Raw genomic sequence first — 27,980 nt, forward strand, 5'->3', positions numbered from 1 at the left:
GGAACATTATTGCTTGCACAATGTGGTTTTGTCGTCAATTCAATGATTCCGTTCTTGTCTGCTTCCAACTAACCTTTTGTGTCTCTTCATATCAGATTTCACAGCAGACTGCTTTCATAGTATAATAAAAAAATCCCCAATCCAGGTAATGTAATATGGTAAGCATCCTTTAATTATGCCTACGTGGAATCTGCTGAAGAATTTCTCAGTGAAAGCACAGTGTTTAAAATATAGTCAATTTTAGGCATTAGTGAAAACTCAGAGTGGCTCAAATTGCTATTTATACACCTTGGAAAGGTTGAAACTATAGATTAAGTTGAATGCTGGTCTGCTGCTTTCTTTCAAGAAAAGAAATTCACAATTCCCCTTCGCAGGGAGGTGAATTTCAGTGAGGAAGTCTTGGCCCTCATTTCTCTCTTAGCAGTCCAACAGTAGCTTTGACCAGCTGTTTCTCCGCAACTGGTCAACCTGAAGAAATTAAATTGGAAGAGTCACAAAAAAAAGTTAATTCAAGGCTGCTTAGTGCAGAGATACAGAAATCCAAAATCCAAAGGATTTTTTTTTCCACATGTGCATAAGGTTTCTGTTATCCTCATGTTTATGCTTCATTGGGTTCAGTAAATTTTGAAAATAAATTACCTCCTGGTACTTCACCAGAATATTTCAGGCTTCCAGAACTCTCCAGAGGAAGACTCGAATGTTCCTGTATAGTTTCCAGCTTTTATTAACCCCTCTAGTGATTTCCTCACAAATAAGATTTAATATTGGGAATAAGGATGCTTTCAAGTTCTCCAATGCTGCACCAACAGCCTCAGTGGTTTCAACGGGCAGACAAACAGGAAAGGGTTTTTGATGGGTAGAAGCCTCACTTAAGTATCCAGAAAGTGAACTCTTTCCTTTCCCCGCCTCCCACCCTTTGCTTTCCTCTCATCATTGCCATGAACCAAGCAGGCTCTTCTTAATGCCTACACCATGGCCAAGTCAAAGGAAGTCTGCCTACCTCTCAATCCATCACCTGCTTCATTTTAGGCTGGCACTCCTCCACACCCCACAGACCACCCTTTCCATCGTGTAAATGCCATGGCTCTTAAAAGTCCAGCCAAGGGCATCCACACATTTAAGTGCTACTCTATCCCCGTCACTGAAAGGTACACTTAACAAGCATGGCACATACTGCAGAATTCCCCAGGCAGCTACTAACTCAACTGACAGTCTGAGGTTATCTTTAAACATGGGTCCTCCTACAGAGCAGCTTAATATCCACAGAGATTCTAATTTTAGGGGTTAAAGAGCACTATGCCCTGCGCTCACCTAGCATTCCGATAACAGCATCTCCAGCTGTGCTGGTAGACAAGCCCAGAATTCAGTCTAGTCCCAATCTAGAGGAAAAAATGCTACAGTAAAGCATTCCACCATAAACTATTAAATCTAAAAGTAATTATTTGTGCGCGATAGGGAGAGAAAACAGATCTTACAATGAAAAAGGGTCTGAACGCCAACAAGGTAGTGGTTACAATCATCTCAAGACCTAATTACACTGCCAGAGGAAGAGAAGGGACATCATATTGTGATCACTTTTTAGACAAGGCACGCTGGGGAATGATTTCTACCAGTTTATGTGTCAATCGATAATCCTTGTGTTTGCAGCTTCCTGTATCGATGAGTATATTTTAGAAAAGACAGCATTAACTTGCTGGTAGGGGTTGGAGGTAAGAATTAACAGTACATAGAAATCTCCTGCTGACCTCAGAGAATAGTAACTTGTGGAGCAAAGAAAGCATTGGGGACACCTCTGTCTTTTCAACCGTCATCTCAGCAGTGCACTTACTTCTATAGCTCTGTAGACCCTGCACAATTACAATCTCTTATTCAGTCCTATTCTCCATCTTCCCCCCACGCACAAAGACAGAAGAGGCACAGATTAACTTTAACGCCCTGGTCCACAGATTCTTTTTAAATTACTTTGATGACCTGAAAATGTTTTCATGAGACATGGACAGGTTTCCAAGATGCTATAGAAAGGCAATTCACAGCAGACACCCACCCCCGGACTATATTTAAGACACATTTCATCTTCTATAAAACTTTTCATAGGACAGCTTTAAAAAAAATATGTAATACGTGTTCTTTACTAAAAAAAGTCTTTAGAATATTAACTGACTGCTTTCCTTTCTCTGAAAGAGAATGCTTCCTTTCTCAAAACGTTAGTAATTTTATACCAGTTGAATTGTGTGGAAAAAGCAAAACCTATATTTGGATTCTGTAACATGGAATATGAAGCATGTTACTGGACTATAGGAAAAACAGGTTTTTAGTTTGGGGATTTAAAATATTAGGCAGAGACTTAAAAACAAGATTTTAGGACTAAAAATATTACCTCATTTCCAAACCCCAACATACGGGGCCTAGTTGTCTGAGCTCAGGACTAGGAGACATGAACTCAAATTCTAATCCCTGCCATGACACCCCAGACTTATTACCTTTGGTTTTTACTACAGCAGCGCCTAGAAGGCCCAACCAAGATCACTGCCCCATTGAATCAGGCACTGCACAAACATGAAAAAAACAGTTCCTGCCCCAAAGGGCTTACAATTTATTTGGACAAGATGAAACAGAACAGCCTAGCAAGGTCTGTCAAGGTCACCAAGCTGATAAATGGTAGAACCAGATCTAGCACCCTATCCACTAAGCCACATTGTCTTGGTTGCGTGGCCTTCAACAAACTCCAGCTCTGTCTCATTTTCACCATCAGTAAATGGTGAACATTTACCTATTTCACAGGATTGTTGCACGATTAGTGTCTGTACAGCATTTCAGAAAAGCAATGCTTTATGCACAAGTGATTTTTACCACAACGCTTCTGCACAGGAGCCCCATCTCCCTTCCTTGTTTCTCCGTAACTGAAGTTGTGCAAGTCTCACTTCTTTGTGCATATACCTTCATGGACTCTAGCGTCACCATATCTCCCTCTCCTCTTCCTAAGGAAGAGACTGAGGCCATGCATACAAGTACAGCACTGCAGCGGCGCAGCTGTATTGATGCAGAGCGCCCGGTGAAGACATTCTATGCTGACGGAAGAGAGCTCGCCCATTGGCATAATAAAACCACCTCCGCGAATGGCAGAAGCTAGGTCACCGGTAGAAGCTCTCCCACCGATGCAGCACTGTGCACACAAGCGCTTATGCTGACGTAACTTATGTCGCTCGTGGGAGGGTGGTTTATTCTCACCGCTGAGCGACGTAAGTTATGCCGACACATCCTGTTTTGACCAGGACAGTCCCTTTTTTAAGCCCTGTCCCAGCCGTCCCAACTTTTTTGGCAAAAGTGGCCATTTGTCCCATTTACTCTTGCCAACTTGATCAGAAGGGGAGGAGGGCGAGAGGCAGGCAGGGCTCGAGTGAGCAGTGACGCTAGTCCCAGCCTCGCAGACAGGGCTCAGGCAAGCAGCAATGCCAGCCCTGCCCAGGTGTGGGGGGCAGTGCTTGGGCGAGCGGCTCAGGCCAGCCCCGTGCGCCGGGGTGGGGTGTCCTTGGCCAAGTGGTCAGGCCAGCCCCGTGCGGTGTCCTGTTTTTCGCTTTGGGAAATATGGTCACCCTATGCCGCCGACAGTAGTGTAGAGACAGTCTAAAACCGGGTCTGTGTCCCCGCTCCCCTGACTTCTGATGAATCATCTGCAGTAGGTTGCTCCTGCTGTCTCTATGCTGACCAAAGGTTCAAGCAATCAGTGGCTGTTTGCTTTTCCTTTACAACGAATCAATTAGTGTTAAAATATTTAACACATTAGTCTTATTTCATGGAACAAAACAATTCCCAAGCAGGCAAGATAGTGGTAATATAAGATAGGACATGGACCAGAAGCATAGCAACACTGAATAAGGAAGGGAAAAATAAAATATTTAATTTAAGGTGAATGTATATTTAAATAGAAATATAAACCTATTCACAATTCTCTGGCAAAGGATTGCTGGTTTCTCTTCACTCTCCTGACAGGTCCTGAATCTTTAGAGAAAAGATTAACCCATTATGTGGGTTAATTTAATGCAGTATAATGCATATTTGAGACAGTCATTCCATTAAGCATTTTTCCTTCATTTTCTAAACTTGATGCAAGCTCTATTTCCCTAACAAGAGAGGGGGTTAACAACAGGCCAAATTGCCATATGTACACTGCAATTCACATTGGGGGAGAAAAAGGAGAGGGGGAAGGTGACCAACAACTGAACAAAGATTTTACTGCATCCAATGTTTAGAGTCCAAGATTCCAACCCCACTGTGATGACCTAGTCTGACCTCCTGTATAACAGGCCAGAGAACTTTCCCAAAATAATTCCTAGAGCAGAGCTCTTAGAAAAACATCCCGTCTTGAGTTAAACATGGTCAATGATGGAGAATCCACCACAACCCTGGGGGAAATTGTTCCCGTGGCTAATTTTAGATACAAAACTTCTAAAGCCATTTGCAGAAGAAAAGAAAAGAAAATCTGTACCCTCGTGGTGCTGTGATAGCATTCAGATCAGGACACTTGAAGGCATTTTTAATAGGTTGTGTTTATCAATACAAGGCATGAGGTCTACTTCCAAAGCGATGTACAAACTAGTCATAATAGAAAACTGACATTCCCCTCTATTTCACAGGAAAAAACTACAGTATATTAGTACGGTCTGATCTTACCCACCCTCACAATATACAGAGGAAGGGTTTGACACTACTGGGATAGGAGACTTCTGGAACAACTGAAGTGCTTCTATAAGTTGTCTTGGTACCAGAGGGGAGAATTCCACGTCACTTACATCATCAGTATTTTCTGTACTTGGATAATGGATTCCTTACTGCTGTTCTTCGGTTTTTAACATAGTCCCCAAAGTCATGTTATCTATGTCCTTGTGTGGTGCTAAGAGAAGATATGCTGCTGTGCAGCCATTTTTCAGCTGAGTCAAGCCTGAAGACCCAAACACCTAATGTGATTGAAAGTACCATGAAACTTGCCAATGTAAAGGGGTGGGCCTTGGTGTCTTGAGCAAAAATTTTACTCAAGAACTCTTACTTTGTTTATCTGAATCTCTTTTGCAATTCTAATTGGAATTGTTTGATAATATATATATATATATATATATGTCTAGTGGCTGCTGAAACAGACTGAATCAGGCGTCTTCAGTTTTACTCAACTCTGCCATGTCGTTTTATCCGTTTTGGTATGAGACAACATGGGTGAGACAGTATCTGTTACTGGACCAGCGTCTGTTGGTGAAAGACAAGCTTTAAAGCTTACACAGAGCTCTTCTTCAGGTCTACCTTGGGCAAGTAGCCTTTGTGTGTCTCAATATCCCCATCTGTAAAATTAGAAAAACATAAAGCCACCTTTGCAAAGCACTTTGAAATCCCTGAAGGGTACTAATTTGCCCACAAAATAAGCAGCTACAGAATCAATGCTTCATCATATCTTGGAGATAACTACATTTTTAAGGTGGAAAACAGTAGCTTAGAATACTTCAGAATAAGTTGGGGGGGGGTTGTTTTTTTAAAAACAAGCTTCTCCTCCCCACGCCCTTCAGAGAGACTCACAGAAAATATCAAACTACCAAGGTAACAAGTCTCACTAAACACACACACTGATGACTGGACTCCACAGAGTTTCACCCACCTTTTAGTAAGACATATCAGCATGGGTATACAGAATCTGTATTTGCCTACAATACAGACCTGTAAAAATTCCAACGCTGCCTCAATCTGATCTGTGAAACTGACTATGGACATATTAGTTGACATTTCCTGTTGACTCTGAATTAGAGCATCTTTTAATAAAGCTCACTTCAAAATCATTTTAAATCCATTTGCACATGTCAACATCAATGTACTCACCATTATCTACCAATTAGTAAACCAGAAACTGTTCTTTAGGTAACCTAAAATCTCAGTAAAATATTCAACATGTCATTCATTTACTACAAACTGCCCTATAAAAACAAATTACTGGAACCAGCTGTCACACAGCAACAATAATCTAAGGGTACCATGCATTTTAAACCAAATGACTTTTCAGACTATTTGTGAACATCAGAATGCAGCTAAATTTATTAATGTTTTGAACTAGACATTGTATCTGCCGTTCTACTTCAAAGATGTTCATATATTTTGAAGGCATGAGTGAAGCAACTGCAAGGGCTTTTAATCCACTAGATCTATCGAAACACTCCAGTCCTGAGGTACCTGAGGCGTTCTTGTCAAGTTACTCAACCTTAAGTGACACACCTACCTCTTCCCAAACCAAATATTGACTCAATAGGAGTAAAAGAGGTTTACATAGCCCTCTGCACTCTTATTGTGCCCACCAGTAAGGTAGGTAGAAGCAAAGTCAAGTCACCTTGATTTTATTTATTTGCACTGCAATAGCACACAGGAGTCCCCATAGTGGACCAAGGCACCAATGTACTTTAGCACTAATTACAGGTAGAAATCTTTTATTTTATTTACCTACCTACCTTTTGAGGAGGCTGCACTGAGTCTTGCATCATGCTCTGAAAAGCATCAGGCTTGGGCCTCATTCTGATCTCGAGTTAGAGGTCCCAGAGCAGAGAACCTTCCACCAAAAATGCTCTACTCCCTACACCCAAGCGTTTTCCCCTGGGGTTTAAACTGTTTTACAAAGCTAATACTTTCAGCATAACTAACTTTCCCTCTGCTGTAAAAAGCACAGTAGGCCAATAGACCTTTGAAGTTTTTTGTAACTCATGGCAACTAGGAAGTTCAAAAAGCACAAATATTGACTGAGTATCAATACAAAAGCTGCTAAAATAGGAGATACTCTCCTTTCCTCAGAATTTCTATGGAGTGCATAAATTTTCATCCCATACAGCTGTACTGTACTTCTAAGTACATGAACTACCTAGGTTACTTGTCCCTTCCACAAATCAGTTTGACAAAATTCCCCTGTTTAAATAACGCAATATTTCAATAGTCTTCCACTTAAGACCCTTTCAGTATTTTTCATTTTAATGTATTGGTTATAAATAAGCTACAGCAGACTCTGTTCAAGGGAAAAATAAGTGCTTTCACATTATGAATAAGTAGTTTGAAAGTCTGTTCTCTGGTGAACACCTTCATGATATGCAGAGAGCGCTACTAGCTGTAGCGTGTTACATTCTTTACCAGAAATTCCCAAACTAAGCTTCAATCATTGCTAATGCTTCCTCTTTCACTATATGAGACTTCAAATTATGAGACCAAAGCTAAGGCTTACATACATTCATATATCATAGGTCTACGGATATAAATTCATACATCACTTCTCCTCTAAAAATACATGAACAGAAGTGGTGGAACTACCAACTCAATATACAGTAATAAAGGACCCAAACATTTTGCAATTAAACTGAATTTCCCACACATTGCTCCCAAGGCACACAAGTCCTTCCAGCTACTGAGTAGCTAAAAATTCAACCCTCTTTCTATTGTTAGAAGAGGACAAAAATCCAACATGCGAACTGAAAGCTTCCCCTTTGATCCATGCCAATGTGCCGTAGATCACATAGGGAGTCTTCCTTCACTAAAACAATATTTTTGAAATACACCAGACAGTTTTAAAAAAAAGCAAGGTGTGGTAATCATGATATAGGATAAAAAGGTGCAACTCATTTTCCCTTTGTATTGAAGTAGAATGTATTTTTAAAAAGCTCGTGCTAACTATTCATCTTCAGCTGAAACCACTAAAAATCCACGAATCACCAAAGAGAATTTGAAATTCACACAGAGTCCCTTGGCTCCAACAAGGAAGATGTTGAACTCCCTCCAGCAGCATGCTTCGTGGTTCAGAGGAAAAAAAAAATTCACATTCCCAATGGAGATGCACTAAAATTCCCCTTCATTACCTCACACCATTTTCTTCATGGAAATGAATAGGCCCTGAATTCATGGAGTTACTGCAATAGGTTTTAGTGTATATCCATTCTTGACAACGGAAGCTAGCCTGGCCTCCAGTCCAAGACACTTTAATTGAAAAACCTATCATCCTTCTTCTAGTCTCAATTATTTGTTTTTAGAGGCTCACGTGGCTGCCATATAGCTACCCCATGCAAACATGATCAGAACCAAAGAATCAATGCATGCTTGTTGTCCTTACCTTTACAGGCCCTTCAAAATTTAGCCCAGCCCCAACTATCAGATCTTTTGGCTCTGCCAGCGTTGCCAGCATTTATCACCGGTTATGGTATGTCTACATAGTAAAAAAAAGTTGCTTTATCTATGGAGTTACCTTAATGTGATTGAACATGCACCCCTATTGCCCCTGAAAATCGATGGAGATACAGTTCACAATTCTCTCAGCAGGTTATGTTCTAATTAAGGGTCCCCATTCCAGGGTCCATCCCTACCAACCCTAACTTTTAGTCTGCTTCTCCCAGTAGTGCTTTTCTATGCTACCCTTTCTTCATTGTACAAACTACTCAGAAAGCTATTTTTATCCTCCTTTAAACTTGCTTAGGATATATTGCTTGCTAGTTGATAAGTTAGACAAGAGGTTAACTACACTGTGTACACAGGCAGTCTACAAAAATATAACTGGATCACTATTATGTCGTTCTCGACACCTCCTTTTCACAGGTCACTCCACCTGCTGCATCCTCTCATTAAACAAGATTATAAGCTCTTTAGGGCAGGGGCTCTACTAGAGCTCTGTAAAGCAACTAAGACAACTAGGCCTGAATTGGCGCCTCTAGGCATTTTGGGAATATATTTAAGGAAAAAAATCAAATGTCTGAAGGTTCCAGAGCAAAGGATTTACAGTTCGGTGTACTCAAATTCTAAATGGAGAATTATGATTTAAAGTCTGTTATGATATATAAATAAATTTATCTATGGCTTCAAAAACAGGTCAAACGGATTAGATTTATTACCATTTCTTTTACAATATCGAATTCATTCCTTAAAGCACAGAAATACACTTCTTGCATCACTGCACACATCTGCTGACTACACATCTGCATTTCAGTAGGTCAAGGTTGGTTAAGAGAACTTGATATGGTACTGCAACACTGGACTTCCCCATACACTGTATTTAAACCGACTGCTATAAATGGGATACAGTAGAACCTCAGCGTTACCAACACCTTGGGAATGGGGCTGTTCGTAACTGAAATGCTCGTCACTCTGAACAAAACGTTATGGTGGTTCTTACAAAAGTTTACAACTGAACATTGATTTAATACAGCTTTGAAACTTTACTATGTAGAAGAAAAATGCTGCTTTCCTTTTATTTTTTTAAAAAGACTGTTTAATACTGTTTAACACAGTATTGTACTGTCTTTGCTTTTCCACCGTCTCAGCTGCTACCTGATCGCATACTTCCGGTTCCAAATGAGGTGTGTGGCTGAGTGGTCAGTTCGTAACTCTGAGGTCCTACTCTATGTGATTAGAAGTTATTCTTGAGATGTAGAGCCCTCTTAAGAGGATTCCCAACCAAGGGATTGTCACTGTGTGGAAAACGGTGTGTCCCCATTTTGCAAATGTTTAGCCAACATACTGGCCTGACCACTCGTATCATTTGTCCCAATTAGGATTTTATACCAGTTATAAATTAAAAACCCAATATGAAAGTTGAGTGACTTCTCCAGGAATTGAACCGTGAATCAAGCGTCAAGCCTCAAGTAGTTTTCAGCATTTTGTCTTACATTCATTCTGATTAAGCCAGCCACAAATCCATCAGCAAATTAATGAAACAGTCAAAAATTATATGGTGCCCAGAGAAAGAACTTTTTTATATTCTGGAAATGCATTCTGGCAGAAAGATAAAAAACAACCTTTCAGATCATATTAAAATCACGTGATCCATTATGCAGTATGCAAACTGTGATAGTGTTATTTATAAAAATCAAATACAATAGTTCATGAATACTGAAAAAAAAAAATCAAATGCCAAGTTAAATGACAAATTTCAAACAGACTAAGGAAATTTGATCATAAACCAAATAGTCGCATGAAATACCATTCCATCATCAACTTTTTAATTACCAATTGATCAACATGTAGACAGTGTAACAGCTTTCAGCTTTTAATTACTGAACTATCAAAATCCCAACCAAAAAAAGCAATCTCCAGAGATGAAACTGTAATGCTTGATTATTCATTGCTACATAATGAATGATTTGTTTTTAAACAAGATGTCAACTTCCCTATGTAATCCATCTGGATGTATGACTCTAAGGCCTATTCTGTCCATACGCCTAAAATCATCAAGTATCATCTCTCTTCCTCTCATCACACCTAGACTTCCATGTAATTTATCAATACTGGATGGAGCCCTAGTTCCAGCAAAGAAAGTAAGTATCGTCTGCAAGCACTGCTTCTATTTCAAGTGTCTCACTGTTTCAGAAGTTAGCCACATGGAGGGGGAAGGGAAACCAACCTGCCACTGAGCAAACCTCACAGTTTTGAGTTTTGTTCATTTAATCTAAGCAATGCGATTATGACGCTGAAGAACTGGGGATTGTTCGTGTCATTTAACTGCATTAACAGGGCATGGCAGTGTGTCTGGGAGAGAAAGCAAGGACCCAATCTCTTTTACCAATACACTCAAGTCAGCCAACTGTATTATAAATCACTTGTGTCCAAATCTCATTTTGTCATACCACTGAGTAGTACTGTAGTTCTACAATGTCATTTACAAATTTTCAGCCCAATTCAGCCAAGTACCGCCAAAATCCTAGTGAAGTCAAAGCTCGTGGGTCCAGTTTCCAAATCTGCCACTAGCCAAGTGTGAATGAGAATCACCAGGAAACCACTTCATTTTCTGTATTTCGATGTGCCCATCAGTAAATGGGTACAATACCGCCCTCAGAGTGAACACGCTTAGTGAATAGCACTAAGGCAGTTCAGAATTAACTGGATACACAATACAATCAATTCATTTTCACTCCCCACGCACTTTTAGATACTAAGCAAGCCAATGCCATAGGTTTTCGTTTTCTACTGGCCTAGAACAAAAGAATCCAAAGTTTACTACCAAGCAAGATTTCATACAAGCTTTGCAAAACACTGCCTACCTTCTGGGCCAACAAAACACCCAAATAATCCTTTGCCAAGACCATGCCTTGCATGCAGAGGGATATTTCCTAGAAACGTTCGTGTGGTAACATCAGACGCCTAAACAGACATCAAAGGCATTCTGGAATGAATACCATAAAGGCGTAATACAATTACTACTACTTATTAGTCAATTAAAAAGCTAGCAGCAAATCACATATTTGTCCCTTTAACCCCGCTGGTATCTATTAACGTGTCTCCCATCTACTGTTCTCTCCATATGAGCTCACGAACATCCTTCGCACATTTTGTCGCCAAATCATTACTTTATTCAGCGAAGAAAGGGAAAAATTTGCTCCAAGTCCAGTCTCAAAATACCTGCTGCTGCCACAGATCAAGTGGCCCTGAACTTAAGATTTTCCTGATAAATATATCAATGCAATACAACCACACCTCGGATTTCATTTCTATATGCAAGCCGCAAGCTCAGTGCTCTAGTTCCCTTGGGAACCTACTAGCATGCATAGCCTGCACAGATTTAAAACATAAGAAATTCAGTAATCAGCCCACAAGCTGTAAGCACTTGTGACAACAATATCCATCAACACGCTCACCATATTTACAACTAAATCATGGAAATACAAGCCAGTTTTCCTTTGCATGCCGTTAATCTGGACAAATGAATGCTAGATACACCAAAGGACTAAGCCTACAAAACAGTGTGTGGTGAATAAATAAAACAGATTGCATGCTGATGTGAAATGGTTAAAATCGATACAAAGGGCACAGAGGGAAGTCAACAGGAACAACTCTTGAAATGTTCACTGACCTGCAAGATCAAACAACATGAAGGTCTACTTTTATCATCACTATTCTAAGCTTTGCAAGCAGCACCTTCCTTACGTGTTGCAGTTTTTAGTAGCTGCAGCTTCCATTCCAGAATGCCCATATATTTTCCTGAAAAATAGATGCGAGTTGTTCAATATCTAGCTAGTGCGGTTTACTCCCCAGGCACCTTAAATTCCTTAAAGCCTGTGAACCAATTTGAAATAAAGATACCAATTTCAGAGGCATTATTGTCACTAAAATTCATTTTTAATAGCTTAATAAGTTGTCAAAAAATTACCCTTTGGCAAGTTTATTCACGTGACTTTTTCCAAAGGTTTAGGTAAGAGATTATCTAGCCAGTTTTCTATTAACCAAGCTTTGAAAAATAATATTTCTTTAAAATAATTTTTTTTTTTAACTAAAAAAAAAAAAAAAAATCAAGAAGTTTATTAAAACCTCAAAAGTATATTGGACTTACATCTTCAACGAAGACCAATGCCTTGGATGTGGGTCAAGAAACGTGTTTAAAAATAACAGTTGTGTTTGAAAGTGTCCTAAAGGTTTTCCTTTCTCAGTGAATTTAGTGCTGGTGAAAGGTGCAAGATTTGACAGCCTTCAGCACCCTAGTCCAGAGGCAGTGGTTAAAAAAAAAGTCTATACCACTTCTCTTAAGCTTTGCACACTGAAAAACATTTCTCTTCAATTTCAGTATGTGACCCTTATACACCGGGGCAGTCTTTCGTGAGCCTCTTGGAAGAAAGTCACATGACATGTTTAAATATCCTGTTGTAAGAAAAGATCAGTTGGCCAAACTGAAGCTACTCCTTATTTGATTGCAGGATCTATACTTGTTCATGTTGACGACTCAGGAGCCTAAAGTTAATTCATTTTGGTTATTTGGACTTTTACAAATAATAATAAAAGAGTGCTGTCATCCAATGCTTTGGGCAGCCTTGACTATCTTAAAAACACACTTAAACATACCTACCAGATCCTCCATATCAAATCAAGTAACCCAGCAACACCACCAACTTAACAGACTATGCCAAAGCCAGGGCTACGGCACGGTCCAACAAGACCTCTGTAACACAAGCAGAGTTGAGACCCTCTTCCTGTAAAAGGCCAGGCCCCTAACCTTGAATTAAATCATCAGGAACCAATGCAGCCCTCAGATACCTGTAATCATTTTTGGGGATAGGGTAAGCCAAAGGAATCAGGACCAACTGCTATCAAGGCGGCTCCCTGGTTCCAAGTCTCCGCCTGGCTGGGTAGGAAGAGGTCTAATGAGTTTTTCCTCCCTGAAGGTGGTATTCCCACTGCTGCTGGGGCCAGGCCAATGTTCATAGCTTCAGGTTCAGACAAAGCCCCTCCGCCCAAACTAAGCACGGTCCCCACCCCGCTTCACCCAGAGGGGGATTGTGGGAAGGCACTGGCAAATATGATATAGAAGATTAGGACTTTAAGGGCTGAGCTTCCCAGACAGTCTGAGCGGGGCATTATGTTACCTGCAGCCCATTGGAACTGAACAGGTAACAAAACAGAATTCTCCCAAGCACGTTAAGCACTGAGCAATTTACAGACCACTACAGTAAGCACAGCTCCACTGGAATTATTCTGGCAGGGAGTAAGATTTACCCATTGTACCAGAGCTAAGCAACTATTAACATCTGCCAATTGGTAACAGGTGCAAAGCGTTATTTTAAAAATACAGTCAACAAAATAGTAAAAACCCCAACATATTTTGAGCAGAGAACAATTTCAAACACTTCCTATTCAAAGTTTCTGAAAAGAATACAAAACAAAAAACCTACATATAAAATTCCAAGGGCATAAAAACCTGTGTGAAACTTCAGACTGAAAGACCACCCATGTGTGGAAAAAACCCTGAAATTTATGTCTCATTTTAAGTCTGTTCCAGAATGCAACCTTCATTATGGCAGCACCACTGTAATTATTAATGGAAGCCAGGTTACCTTTTAATCCACTAAAATATATATAAACAGTAGCAGTCTTTAAATCTGCACTACAGACAATCACTAGGCAAGTCTTCCCAGGCAGCTCTCCCCACTGTGTCTCATACGCCACATCTGCAACACTCCTGCTCTTCCAGTCCTCTTGTGTGGTTGACATACATACCTGAATGACTAACTGAAGGAATTCATCTTCATTTGAGACCCAAGAAAAATTTCAGCCCAGATCCTCAACACATTAGAGTTAACGCAAATCCACGTATTCTCTCTTCTTTCTTTCCCTTTGCATTGTGGCATGCACACTTAAATCTCAGCGTGTTTCAAAGTTTATTTGGGACTTAAAAATAAGTGATATGACACCTACACCCCATTAAGTCATTTTCATCTGTGGGAGAAGAGAACACAAAATTTTAAAATTCCCCGTGCAAGAAACGTAAGACTATCAAGGGGCAATAAATCATCTAAGGAAGCCCTTCTCCTCACACAGGAATCGCACCAATAGACCTATCCAGCAACTACACACGAAATGCTATCCATTGCAAAGCCAAGAGGAAGACAGCAGTATTTAACATGGCATATGTGGCTCACAATGTTGTATTGTGTATTTATCTGGTTGCGTTAACTTACTTAATAAGATTCCATTTGCAGAAAAGAGGGCATGGCTGAGAGATTCATTATGCAACGGTGCACTCAGCATCCTCCCGGGGCAATTTAAAAGCCACATCATTGGTTCAGCTATAAATCCTCCTTTTTATTAGGCTCAAATTATATTTCTGTTTAGCAATAAATGAACTGGCTAAAAGTGGGTGTTACATGTCTCACTCACACTAGGTTTTACCTTTGCCCTTCAATATCTCAATGTAGGTGATATTACTCTAAATTCTGGAGTGGGGAATAAAATTGGCAATGGACAGAAAAAGCAATCACTTACCTGCTCTTTATAGTCAGTGGACAGCAACTGGCAGTTATGGATTTTTAAAAAAAAAAATGCATGAAATTTGTACATCCTGTTAAAAAGATTATGTAAAGCAATTCAGAGTATTTAAGAACTTTAAATCAACTTAAAAGCAGTTACTGTGGACAGAGCTCATGAGGCTCAGTTTAAGAGTCACATTAACCTGGCAGAAAAAAACTATTTAAAATGAGTAATGTTTCTTTCACATTTCACTCACTTTCAGCATCAGACGGAGAAGGGGGCGAGGAAAGATCACGTGTATTGGCATGAGATGGCAATCATGTAATCACAACTTTAGAGATATAGCTTAAGAACTAAGCAAAAGTCATTAATCTGAGCAATGGGTGAGCTATTAGAACACGGAGGTCAAAAAGGATAATTCTTCAAATGAAGTTAATTTCCTCCTTAAGAGATTTCTGGAGTTTTGTAAGTAATAAAATAGCAGTGAGTAAGCAGTAAGATAATGCACCAGCCTCAACAAAAGAGTTTTAAATAGACAAAAAAAGGAGTTGGATGAAGTCTGCCATATTTCTACCTAATCTGGGGTAAATTTTGGCATTAATACTGGCCAGAAACGAGTTGCATCACATAGAAGGGAAGCTGTGTGCCACTTGTCCCAAGTCATGCTATGTGCAAGACAGGGCCATCCGTCCATCCTTCACATATTAGCCAGAGTTGGAGTCCACCCATTCTCTTCTCTTACATTCAAGAAACGTAGAGTCACCTACCACAGGTGACGTGAAGTTTTGTGTACATGTTGGAAAGTTCAAGAAATGCCAATGACATCTCAGCATGATGCCGTATTAGGCCTGAGTTAAACTCTCACTGATCAACTGCAAATGAAGTTTGCAAATTTAATTCCAGACCCCCTGCTGGCTAATATGCACTAAGGAACCAGACACAGTTTCTCTGAACTTTGCATATCATACTAAAAACTAGGGTGACAAAAATTAATCTGCCTAAAGAACTGGAGTTGCTTTTAGGCTGACCTAGATTCCCACTGCTTTCACAGAAGCATTTCCTATACTAATCGGCTTTTTGTTTTGTTCCCTGCCCCCTGGAAAAAAAGAATTGTGCTTACTCCAAACAATTCTAGTCCAACTGCTCCACAAGAACACTGAAGTTCAATAAAGCCGACATTCAGTCAATGAAAAGCATTAACAGTTCTGATGCTTGTAGATCAGCTTTCTACTTAACTCTGTAACCCCAAAAATCTTAGACAGTATTCAGAAAGCAATAATAATGCCGAATGACACTGCTCGGTATTAAGCAGCATTATGAAATTACTCTGAAGTTTTTTTCCCCTTCTCCATTAAGACAGGAAGATAGATGTGGGCATGAATGTTTTAAAGAACTGCTGACACCTCAAAAACTGCCATACGTTCTATTTAAAAACAGCTTGCATAGTACAAGGAATCTCTTCTCCCTTCATCTCCGTTACAGATATTGTCTTTTTTTAACCCACACAGTTTTTGGGGGTGCTTTTAAAAGCTCACCCACTCCTACGGTTGGTCATCCACTGAAGCCTTTTGACATCACAACCATGTTCATATTACCAATTAGATGTCAGAGGGTTAGGGATGGGGGGCGGGGGTAGGATCGCAGAAGCAGATGAATTTAAGAATCAGAGCTTGTTTTCACTCGAAATCTCAACAGTAAGCGAGAGATACACAAAAAACAAGCCAGAGCAGCAATTCTCTAAGCAGGGATATTTTGGAGCTTAACTGTAATGAATCCAGTTAGAATTGGCTGACTAACCTTTTCATTGACTCAATGCACAAATGTTATATCCTGTACATTAATATACAATGATTTTATTCAAGAAATGAGATTTGTCTAACATCAGCTTCATGTCTTCACTGGCTTATTGGTGGCATCCTATGAAAGAAATGCTTAACTGAAGCCACAACAAGACTGCTTGAATACCCAAAAGCAAACAGTCCTATCTGCAATATCCACCAAGAAATACCGTTTGACATCACCTTACGCTTCAGGAAAACAAAGTATTGGTCTTTCTTCTAAAAACTTCAACCAATTGAGCTAATCCATATAGAATGCTTAAGCAAATACAACTGTGTAACCGAAGACACCGTTTTACATCGGCAAAGGAAACATTGACATGACGTTGAATGTTTTGATGCTAAAGAACATTGCAAAGAATAAAACTGGCAGTCTACGTGCCCTCAGACGACATAGTAGAAGGTCAAACAAATGGAAGTTCATGTAAAAAGAGAAAATCTTGGTGAATAAGCTATAAATAACAAGAGCCACTAGCCTTTTCCTCCCCAATTCAGCTCAGTCATATAGTTTCAGCTACTGTTTATGGATGAAGAGCGATTGTTGCCCAAAAGTTATCCCATGATATATTATGGCAGCTGAGGGAAAAAATAGCTTTTTTAAAAGCCACATGCCTTTTCAAGGTCACAGATACATCAGTGTCACTAAATGCATTTAAGAAAAGGATTACAGCAATAAAAGGTGTCTAGTGCAGGTTCTACCTCTACATTCAGAGTTAGGTACAAACCCCAATCTACTCCCAGGATATGGATTAAAGCGGGAGGAAGTCATTCATTTCACCTTTATTTTAATGTATTCACCTCCGAGCAAACGTGAAGCAAATCTGTTCTATTTAACAGGAGATTGTTTGAAGGCAATTTACTTTCTGGCCTAATTGTAGCAAAATCTTATGTAGCAATAACTCCAATTTTAGAGATTAACACCACAGATATTTTAAAGGACACATTTTCCTAGGAGGGAGGCTGCCTCATTTAAAAAACCAAAAAAGCAGCAACAAGCCACTTCTCTTGCTCCATCCTATTACTCTGATCTTTTGATGCTGTAGACAGACTTATTTCTAATTACTGAATGGGGGTTGGGAACAGTCACTTGATGCTTAACATTTCCTCATTTCAATTATGCTTCTTCTGAGAACACACATGCTGTAGATACCTCATACAGACGACACTTCGAGGACTCAGATGCCAGGCAATAGAAGAGGCTGCTTTTGTCCTCTAGCTCATGGGTAGAAATTTAACCCAAACTGCGGAGGAGCAACAGTCCTCAGCCAACCGCTATTCAAATTAATGGTGATTTGGGGAAAGCGTGCCAACTTCTGTGCAGCTGTCTCAAATGGAGCATATTGTCCACCAAGTGACTGGAATTATAAAGCTATACTTCTTGGCCAGGTAAATGTCCAAATGAAATCTGGAGAGCTCTGCCCCAGGTCTTCACTCATCTCAAGGTTTATGTTTTGCATTAGAGTTTAGGAAGTTTTGGTTTTAATGCACAGAAAAAACAAACAAACCCACAGAAGCAAACTTTCAAACACCTAGTAATAGCTTGAAGGATGCAATTTAAGTTCTATTCTGGATGAGTCCTTATCTCACAGATAAGGTGCTAGAAGGGGATACAAAGAGATCGGAGATGTCTGTAACACATTGGCAGAGCTACAGTCCAAACCCCGAGTGCTCTTATGTCCATCAATACTAGTGATTGAATTCTGAGTACAGAGTGCTCACTTCCATCCAGGAGAGGTATACTTAATGCCCCTAAAGGAAATCCAATCCCCTGTAACTCACTGACACTGGACTCTCCACCCTTGAAGATTACCACCTATTACTTGTGTTTCTCTAAAAGAAAATGCAGAAATACACCTTGCATCACCATCTCCCCGCGTGGCTAGAATCAGTGATTGTTAAGAGCGATGTGATGACCAAACTGGTATTCTAGCTCTTCGGAGGGAACCTCTGTAATTCCCCATAGCATTATGCGGCTTTATGTGACTGGAGTCTTGAGGCAGGATGTGCGCTTATTCTCCGACTGACTTCATGAAGAGTCAAGGAGATCCAAGGCGATCTCAGTGATTTTTTTCCTTCAGTATTATTCCCCTGCCCCATTCGCACGTGCGCGCTCAGGTTTGTCGGGGAGTGGGCTGAAAACAGTGGATGTTTAAGGAAGTTTAATACAAATCAGTTACAATGCTGATGTTTAGGCATGGACTGCCAGCACCTGGAGGCAGTTCCCACCAGTAACACGGATGTAGCAGCAACGCCCCATGACCTAACTCTGCAACTGTGAATATCTTCTCTTTGATGGGGATCAGAAAGCTCGAGAAGATGGTTGTGTTTCTTTTTTTTTAAATCAGGGAATGCACTTTTTGAAGAACCCTCCATCCTGGTAACTCCCTACTCTCATGTTGAGACAAGCAAACCATGCTTCGGTACTGTAAGTGCAATCTGTCCCTGCCCCCAACATCACGCCCTGAAACACTGTATTTACCCGTGACGGATCTGGCTATGCTGCAATGCCACAGAGAACAGAAGGTGAAGAAGTGTAGACCAAAAAAAAAAAAAAATCCAGTTTCTCTAGCTAATACAAGAATCTCTTCTTCCCCATCCCTGAGGGAAGCTCAACATGTGACTCACTGTTCCAGGTGTCCAATAAAAACAGCTGTGAAACAGAAGTTATTTTACAATCAGGAGAGTGCTGAATTACCAATTAATTAACTGCTTTTTCTGGCTTTAAAGTTTCCATTGTTTAGTCAAAGATTTCCGAAAGAGAAATGGAAGCTATGTGCTCTCTCCACTCTAAAGAGGAATCAGATTGGTAAATCTAGAACTGCAGGTTCTCAGCTCAATTACTTTCCCCACTTCCAAACAGAACATCTAAAGACAAGTGGTTTCAATCACGTACAGCTAAGGGTCTGTTTTCCCCTCAGTATGTCCACTCAACTTCCACTGGCACTAACAGAAGACCTGGAGGGTGGACATCTTATTGTCCAAAAAAAATCCAGAAAAATTATAGATAAGATGTTAGAATGGTAAAACAAGTCAAACTGCGCTCACAAATGCCATTTCCACTGATCATGAACCAAAAGCCTGAGAAAGTTGCTTAACAGGCTACTGCTAGTATTACTGCAATACAGAAAAGGGGCATTGCTAAAATATTAAACACAAAACTAACCGTGTCAGAACATGGCACTTGGGCTAAACTAATCTGGACGTCTTCAGTCCAGAAAACAGGCATTAAAACAGCTACTTTTTAGTCACATAGAAGCAAGAGTTTCTACTGAAGTCAGTCAATAAGCTCTTCCAATTAAGCCTCCAATACCTAGACAATATGCCATTTCTTTATTCCCATTGTGCAGGAGAGTAAAGATAGCATTTTTTATCTCAGTATTGAGCTCCTAATAAAGACTGGTTTTGCTGTTTATGAGTTTATCTTGAGAATTCAACATTCTCAGGGAATTTCCTTCACTAAATTACTAGTCAAATTACAGTTTTTATGATTTAGTTTAAAAATGTACTGTACATATACAATAAGAGTTGGTCCAGCAGACATTCTGGCTTATGTGCCACTACTTGCTTGAGCATTCTCATTGACTAGCAGGTTCTGGCTATATATTACCAGAATTTCCCAGTATGCGGCGGTCCCCCAAGGCAGGCAAAATCCACACACAGCAGCAGCTGAGTGAAGGGTGGAGTTTGGACCCAGCCATGAGAGCTGGTTGTGCCCACAGCAGGAGTTTGAGACAGGAAGAGAGAATAACCCGAGCCGCCTCATTCACTGGAGAAACCCCACATGCCCTGCCATGTGGCCTACTCACCCACTCTTAAAAATCAGAGATTTGTACTCACTTTCAGCTGGTGCATAAAACAATTTGGTAAAAGATTTAAAATGCAGCACAACAAGCCAGCCCAGCAAACTTAACTGACTTTAAATGAGTGGGAAGGAGTGTGTGTGTCTCTCTCTCTAAATACTGGAAAAATAATTGGTGAGGGCCATGTGTGCACAAACCACAAATGTATCCAAGTATCAGAAGGGACCTACCATATCCACTTGTAGCTTCTAGGTGAGGAGTTCCCCAAGAATGGCCAGGCTTGACTAATGTATCTGACAGAGCCCAACTGGAATATCACCAGGGTGACCAACACCCGTCTGCTCTTCTTAGAAAGATGGCCCTACTGTTTCAATTGTAAACTTGTGACCAAAACCACGTAATGCTTTGTTTCCAAGGAAAACCTGCTGCATGTCAAAAAAACTATCCCTCCCACACACCCATGTTCTCCCCACCTCTTCCGACACAAAACTGAAGCCAGCTGCACCAAAGTCTCTGAGCCAGCCCTGGAAGACCTTCAAAGAAAGTTCTGCAATGGAACCTCCCATTAACCACAACAGCAGCTGTTGGCTGGAGCATGCAATTAAACCAGTTACTTTTTCAGAGCTTTACGAGATTTAAACAAGTAGGTACAACTTGTAATTGCAACATTCCAGCTAAATTCTCTCCCTTTTATTGCAGGTTTCTGAACAAAGACTGTTTATTCAGTGCTGGTGGTTCTGCAACACTGGAGAATTGTATACAATGCTCCACAAGGAAATGACTACAGAGTTCTCTGTGTAATGTCCAGTTACACAGAAAAGATACAGATTACTGTCCAGCTTTGCTTGTATCCCTAAACCACTGCATAAATGTTTACTTATGTGGCTGGAATCCAGCCAGACTGAATGCTTTAAATTTACAGTCCACTTGCATATAGAACCTTTTAGAAGTCTGGTAAAATCATATCCCCAGAAACAAAAGAAGGTGCCTAACTTTTGTATACAGTCAGAGAAGGAGTTCTGGGACACCCTGAAACATTCTACCATGTTTCGCTCAAAATGAAAGACATATCCAAAGAATTGTAAAGACACTTTAAAAAGGTAAATTACCAGCATCTGCACTAGTCAGTGCCAAACACATGCATAATGCTACCAGAAAGTTACTAGGAAACGTTATTTTTAAATCAACAAAACAGGCTGGTAAGAGCACATAAATAGTCTGAAGAAGCAGCATGGCTGGTCTAAAACAAAAATGGATTCTGTTGGGCCTGGCCTCAGACACACAAGGATTTTTAGATCCAGCAATAGGGCAGAGAATCTCTGCATACTGCTGCCCTCATGTACCATGTTCAGAAGTCTGGCACAGCCCAAAGGAAACAGCGCTAAGCCATCTTTATTTACTGAGTCAGTTGTTTTATGTAAACTGTTTCTTTAATTACACAACCAAAAAAGAAAGTCAGTCAAACAAAATCAGCAAAAGATCAACACTAGAAACTGATGAAGACTGCTGCTTGAAGAAGGAACATATCTATGCTCTGGCTTAAGGGTACAACGGCCTCCCCAAAAACAAGAGCAGCAGCAGCTTTTCCGGAGTTGTACAGTTGTGTCCAATATTGTCACTGGTTAAAACTAATTAGTGAGATGAAGGTGTTAGTGACTAGCCCCCATCTCACCATAGCTTGTGTACGTGAAGCCTAGATGATTGGTATTCTTCTTCCTGTCCTTCAGAAGAGGTCATAGTAATCCCACTGGTGATTAGGTTCCTAAACCTAATTTCATGCTTACAACCAGGGCTCAAGCGCCTTGAATGAGCCCATATCACAACCAGAATGGATAGTTGTATTTTCTTTGCCAGCCTCTCCTTTGCAACTTCACTCAAGTGTTTGCATATCATGCAGACCACTCACCAGAGCCAGAAACTCTCAGTATATTTTTTCATGCCAAGTGCTCAGCTCAGTCCCAGTGAAACACAGTGGATAGTAAGATTTCTTCCCCCCCTTGCAGACAAAGGCTCCTTACAATCTTGCTCTATATTTACAAGAGTCTGCTTAACCCATATTCTCAGTGGGATTGTTGACCAGTCACGTTAGATCACGGACATCTGAGCAGATCTTTTTGCTGGTCCGTTGCTCACAGGGCTTATCTATCCTGGCTAAGATGTAAAACTCAAGTCCTGACCCTTCTTGTCATTAGATATCCCACTGCATTCTCTTACAAGTATAACTGTTAACCCCCTGATTTGCAGCATTGTAGCTGTATCAGTCCAAAGCTATTAGAGACACAAGGTGGGTGAGGTAATATCTTTAATTGAACCAACTTCTGTCGGTGAAAGCTTCTCTCTTTCACCAATAAAAGATATTACCTCACCCATCTTGTCTCTGTTAACTCTGGATGTCAGACAAGATTCCAGTTTGGGCAGTTATACTCTGCCTCGCTAAATTCCCCCAGTGGTTTGAGTTGGAATGTTATTCTGTCTAAACTACCATGTAGTATATTACTGTGTACCGTTACACAGCTGCTTGTTCCACCCCAGGACTGACTGCAGTCATTCCTGTATTCTTTTCCTATTTCGGGGAGAGAGGGTGAAACTTACTTACGCGTAAAGCACTGAGACCATCAGATGAAAGGTACTGAAGAAATACACAGATTCATCATGGCATTAGACTATTTTATACCAAGTCTTAACACTGCCTAGCCCTATACCAGTTACCGTGTTTGATTTATTCAGCACAGCCATTACAACATGCTCCAAAGCACACCCCAATTACAGGATTCCACCAAGACAGTGAGAGAGCAATATCACCGTATTGTACCTTGCCCAGCACTGCAGAAAGGACCTATTTAACCCTAGAGTTAGGAGACAGAAAGGCACGCAAATCTATGCAATTATTACCAAACAAGTATTTACTACCATGGCATGGATTTTCTTTCCTGTATGTACTGAAACCTCATTATTGCATATTAATTGCTTTTAAAGGTGCTAGGGGGAAGAGGGAGAAGTGAGGAAAACATTTCTGGGGTTTTAAGAAAACTTGACATAAATTCAGCCAATGGAGAGTATCTAGTGCTTTACCCCTTGCCTCGGATAATCAAACTTTTAGTGGAGATTAATGACCGCCAGGCTCCAAGTAGCAAATTATCTGTTCTGCAACAGTTACCACTGCGTGGTGCTCTCCAGTCTGTCAGTGAGTAATGCCCAATGTACAGGTCAGTCACATCCCTTTTAACTGAAGAACTGCAGCATTCAGATCCCTCATTTTCATGTCTTTTCAATTGCTTCTAATGCTGCTATATTTTAATTCAGATTGTTATGTCTATTAGCTGGGCTCCATTTACCCGGCTTGCCGCGTAGTAGCACGGTACGAGCCTTTCGTTTAATAAAAAAAGTGTGTTTTTTTTTTTAAACTGGTGATTCTAAGCAGGAGATGAGGCATTAAGAGTTTGAGATGCAGAAACAGGGAATGAGATACTGTGTATTCATAGCCACGTTATGAAAGCATTTTTATTTTAGCTCAAGTATTGTTTAGTGATCCAATTCTCCAGCTCCAACGACTGAACAATTCACTATGTGTGAAACTAAAACCTAACAGGTATGAGCAGGAGCACAAGCGAACTCCATGATCCCATAAAACCAGAGCCCATTTTACAATGTCATTTTTGAAAAGGACAAAAATCCATCTGGCAGCAAAACGTCTTAAAAACCTTGAACACAGTGCAGTAATTGCATAAATACCTGAGCGTTTGAACATATTGAGTGTTGGCCTCTGCCCGCTGAGAGCCATGCCAAAGTGACATCTCTGTTTCCCTACCCTTAAAAAAAACAAACACTATCAGCCAATGGGACATTCCCTTCCTTTCCCCCCACCCCCTTCCCCCAACAAGCAAGCACTTACATCTATGGAACAGCTGAGCTAAGAGGAGGGACTGGAACTCAAATTAGCACTTGCTCCAAAACAATGCGTTTTAAAATGGCACATTCATAAAGTAACTGCCATTGACCTAACTGGTACACAGGCAGCACAGGATGGCGGCCTTGCTCTGGAGAGCATTCCTCGCTCAAAGAAGGTATGTCAAGTCAGAATAATGAACTGAAAGTGACACCAGTTTTCTTCCCCCACTGCCTGACCAAGAGGGCCACTGGGGAAAACATGTACAACATACATATGAATAACGCTCTTTGTTGGAGAGAACTGCCTGCTCTTTTATTCTCCACCTCCCCCTTTCGTATTAGTTAAATTCAAAAGATCACTCAATGACTCTCTTGTTCCTCCAAAATGTCCCAGTCAAATAACGCTAGCTCCTCTTGTCACACAAGTCAGTGAATGAAGCCTTGTGCGTCTCCAGTGACACACTGTAAATATAAAGTGGCATTAATGAGGGATATTTTATCAAAGCCAGACGCAAGTGCAAGTCCCTCCTGTGGCTATTCAGTTCAATGCAGAAGAAACGCAACAATAGCTAGGCAGCACTTGATAGAATACGTAGCCCAGAATACAAGCTTGTCAAGCCTCTGCAAAAACGCTGTGGCACAGTACTGCGGAAGTTGCCCCAAATCACCCACAAAATTGTCAGCTGAGATTCCCGTTATAGCTTGAAGTTAAATCATACAGCTTCCCTGTAAAGCAGGAGCAATTTTATAGAGCCAGAAAGGCTTGGGCAATCCCATTTTAGCTGGGTTAAATTAACATCCATTTAATCCAAAACAATCGCCATGGGAAAAGCATCTAGTCTGAATGAAAGACATATTATGTTACATTGAAGAACTCATTTTAACAAGGCTCCCGTTAGCCACAACAGAAAAGAAAATGGAAGCACGCAAGTTCTACTTCGATACCAACAGGTTTTCAACTCTTCACTACAGACTTTCTGGCTTCCCAATTCATCATCGGGGTATCCTTTCTGAGGCTGCACTGACAGACGCCTGCCTTTGCAGCATATGGCCCAGACTTATTTAGCACTTTCAATTACAACAATTCTATGAACAAAGAATTATAGAAAACACACAGAAACCAATTACTTTTAAATGTGAACACTACTTGATAGCCAGTCAGACCCATAAAATACACAAGAGCAAGAAGCTGCTTCCATGGTAACCAGTAACAGAATTTTCATGTCACTGACACGCACTGTCGAGCCCACAATTCCTTCTTTACTAGTCACTATATATCCCCTTTTAAGAACAGCAATTTCATATAGCAAAATATTTATAAATAAAGCAGTTACTACTTTCACCATTCACTCAACAAGCAAGCTTAACACTCAGATGTACCCCACCCATTACTTTACTCTCCATAAGCAACCCTATGTATTTCTCATTTTTGATCTAAAGGAAATATCTGTGCCCAACAGTCTCTTCAGCAGCCAATGTATTGTTGCCTCTATTATTCACCAGTTTCAGATCCTCAGGTGCACCCAGGTTTTAATGACACAGGGTCTTTCACAATGCAGTAGTCCAAAGATGCTCTTTCAGGAGTATTTTATTAAGATCAACAAAACTTGGACATCACAAAGAAGGAACCTCGAACAAATCCAGGCTTGCCAAACCAATTTATCTACCAACCCATAAATTAAAGATTTAGCGATTCACGCAAAGCTTTCAGGGGAAGAAAAATGAGACCAAAAATCTCATTTTTATGCACCCGATACACATTTAGTCTATAAAATAAATGGCTTGGAGGAAACAGAGCACTTTTTAAAAATGCTTGGCATGGAATAATCCTCTCAAGGGCTTGACCTAGCACATTACGATTTACTCAACTGCATACTATTTACATAATTGTGAAAATAACTGGTAAAACCAAAACAGAGCGAGAAATACTAGAAGACTTTTTTTAAGCAGCCAGAGAACAACCTTCAGGCCACAATACAGCTCAACCTTCTTTCTGATATGGCAAATTTTTTTTTTTATTTTTTGCTACTTGTTGCTGCTGATGTAACTGATCATCGGTTCTCTGCACAAGGGATGTTCAATCTGATCTATTCCACACCTGTATGTATTGAGGGAGGTCTGGGCGAAAAGAAATCGGCAAACAGCATTATCTGAAGCAGTGCAAAGAGTGATCTGACAGTGATTTGTCTCTCTCCCTTTTGTTATGGAAAGCAAACACTGCCCTCTTCATTTCCAATCTTGCCAACACTCACAGGCGCTGCTGTTGGAAGAGAAACATGTTTGCAAGAGAGGGAAGGAAATAATATCCCCTTCTAGTTACAACACGCAGCTAGCCCCTGTAACACCAGGGGCTGAGACTCCCAACACTGGATCTGAACTAGTCCTTCCAACCTCCACGTCCCTGCAAGATTTAGAGAAGCAGGAGCCTGTCCGGGAGTCTGCAAGCCCAGGAGGCAGCAGCCGGGCTGGATTCAAACCACTGAGCGGGGCGGAGATGTTTAATTCACACGGTCGCTGCCTGCCGCCCGGCTTGGCCAAAGAAAGAGAGGAAATGGGGAGAAGAAACCTGCCCCCCCCTCCCCAAACCCCTGCCCCCCCAAACCCCTGCCCCCCAGCACGGCTGCTGAAGGGAGACGCACAGTGAGTCAGGGCCTGGGGAAGGAGCCGGAGCCAAGTCACGGGGGGGCAACTTCTGCTTTGGAAAGCCAGACAGAGGGGAACCGCAGCCAGCCCCGAGAGTGGCCCTGCCCGGGGGCAGAGCGGCGGGGGGCAGGAGAGGGGCTATGGGGCGGGGGGTGCTGGGGGGGATCAGGGGGAGCTGCAGGAGAACCACAAGGGGGTGGAGAAGGGGAGCCATACGGGCAGGGGAATAAAGTGGGAGCTGTAGGGGGTGCAAGGGGCGCTATAGGGGGCACTATGGGGGTGCAGGGGGGGATCAGGGGGTCAGCAGGGAGCTAGGGGGTGCAGCGGGGAGGTACAGGGATGTAGTATGGGGTTGGTGGGCAGCAGGGGGTTATGGGGGTGCAGTCAGGGGTTGTGGGGGTGCAGTCAGGGGTTATGGGGTGCAGTCAGGGGTTATGGGGTGCAGTCAGGGGGCGCCCCCCACCCCGGCGCCTGGGACGCCATGGGGCCGGAGCCCCCCCCCGGCCCTACCTCTGGGGACGAGCGCGGCGGCGGCGAGCAGCAGCAGCAGCGGGAGCGGGAGGATGCCGGGGACCCCGCCGCCGCCGCCGCCGCGCCCGGAGCAGCCGCTGGGCTCGGTCCGACTCGCCATGTCCGGGCACCTGCTTCGCTCTGCCAGCGCCGCCCGCACCTAGCGATCGAGCGCCCGCTAATGAGATGCGCCGACGTCACCGCGGGGCGGGGCGGGGCGGCCGGGCGGCCCGCCCCTCTCTCGGCGCCGGCTGGCGGGATGCTAATGAGCCCAGCCATGGCCCCGCCCCGCGATAAGGGAACGGGGGTAAAGTCTCATCTCCAGCCTGGGGCGCAGCGGCGGGAGAGGTGAGGCTACTGCTCACCTGAGCCAGGTGTCCAGGGGGGAGAGGAGGAGGAGGAGGAGGGGGGGGGCTAGCTGCCACAAGCCTCCCCGCTGTCCCCTACCCCTAACCCCCTCCTTGCTCTGCCCCCAGCACCCCTACCAGCCCCCCCATCCATCCACCCTCCCCCTCTGTCACCTGCTGCAGCCCCAACCCCCAGATCCACTGGGTGCATTTCTCGCCCCCCCCCC

General features: G+C 41.9%; 1 protein-coding gene across 1 annotated transcript in view; it reads right to left on the reverse strand.

Annotated features, from left to right (window-relative positions):
• The window catches only part of CADM1 (cell adhesion molecule 1), a 290,324-nt gene extending 262,759 nt beyond the window's left edge, over positions 1 to 27,565 (reverse strand). The window contains exon 1 of the mRNA XM_026657898.1: positions 27,407 to 27,565. Within this exon, the coding sequence (XP_026513683.1) occupies positions 27,407 to 27,527 (121 nt within the window). The 5' untranslated portion in view covers positions 27,528 to 27,565. The remainder of the gene's footprint in view (positions 1 to 27,406) is intronic.
• Positions 27,566 to 27,980: the final 415 nt, after the last annotated feature.

This window comes from Terrapene carolina, unplaced genomic scaffold (assembly GCF_002925995.2).
Source record: "Terrapene carolina triunguis isolate 2854851 unplaced genomic scaffold, T_m_triunguis-2.0 Scaffold374, whole genome shotgun sequence".
Classification (NCBI taxonomy): Eukaryota; Metazoa; Chordata; order Testudines; family Emydidae; genus Terrapene; species Terrapene triunguis.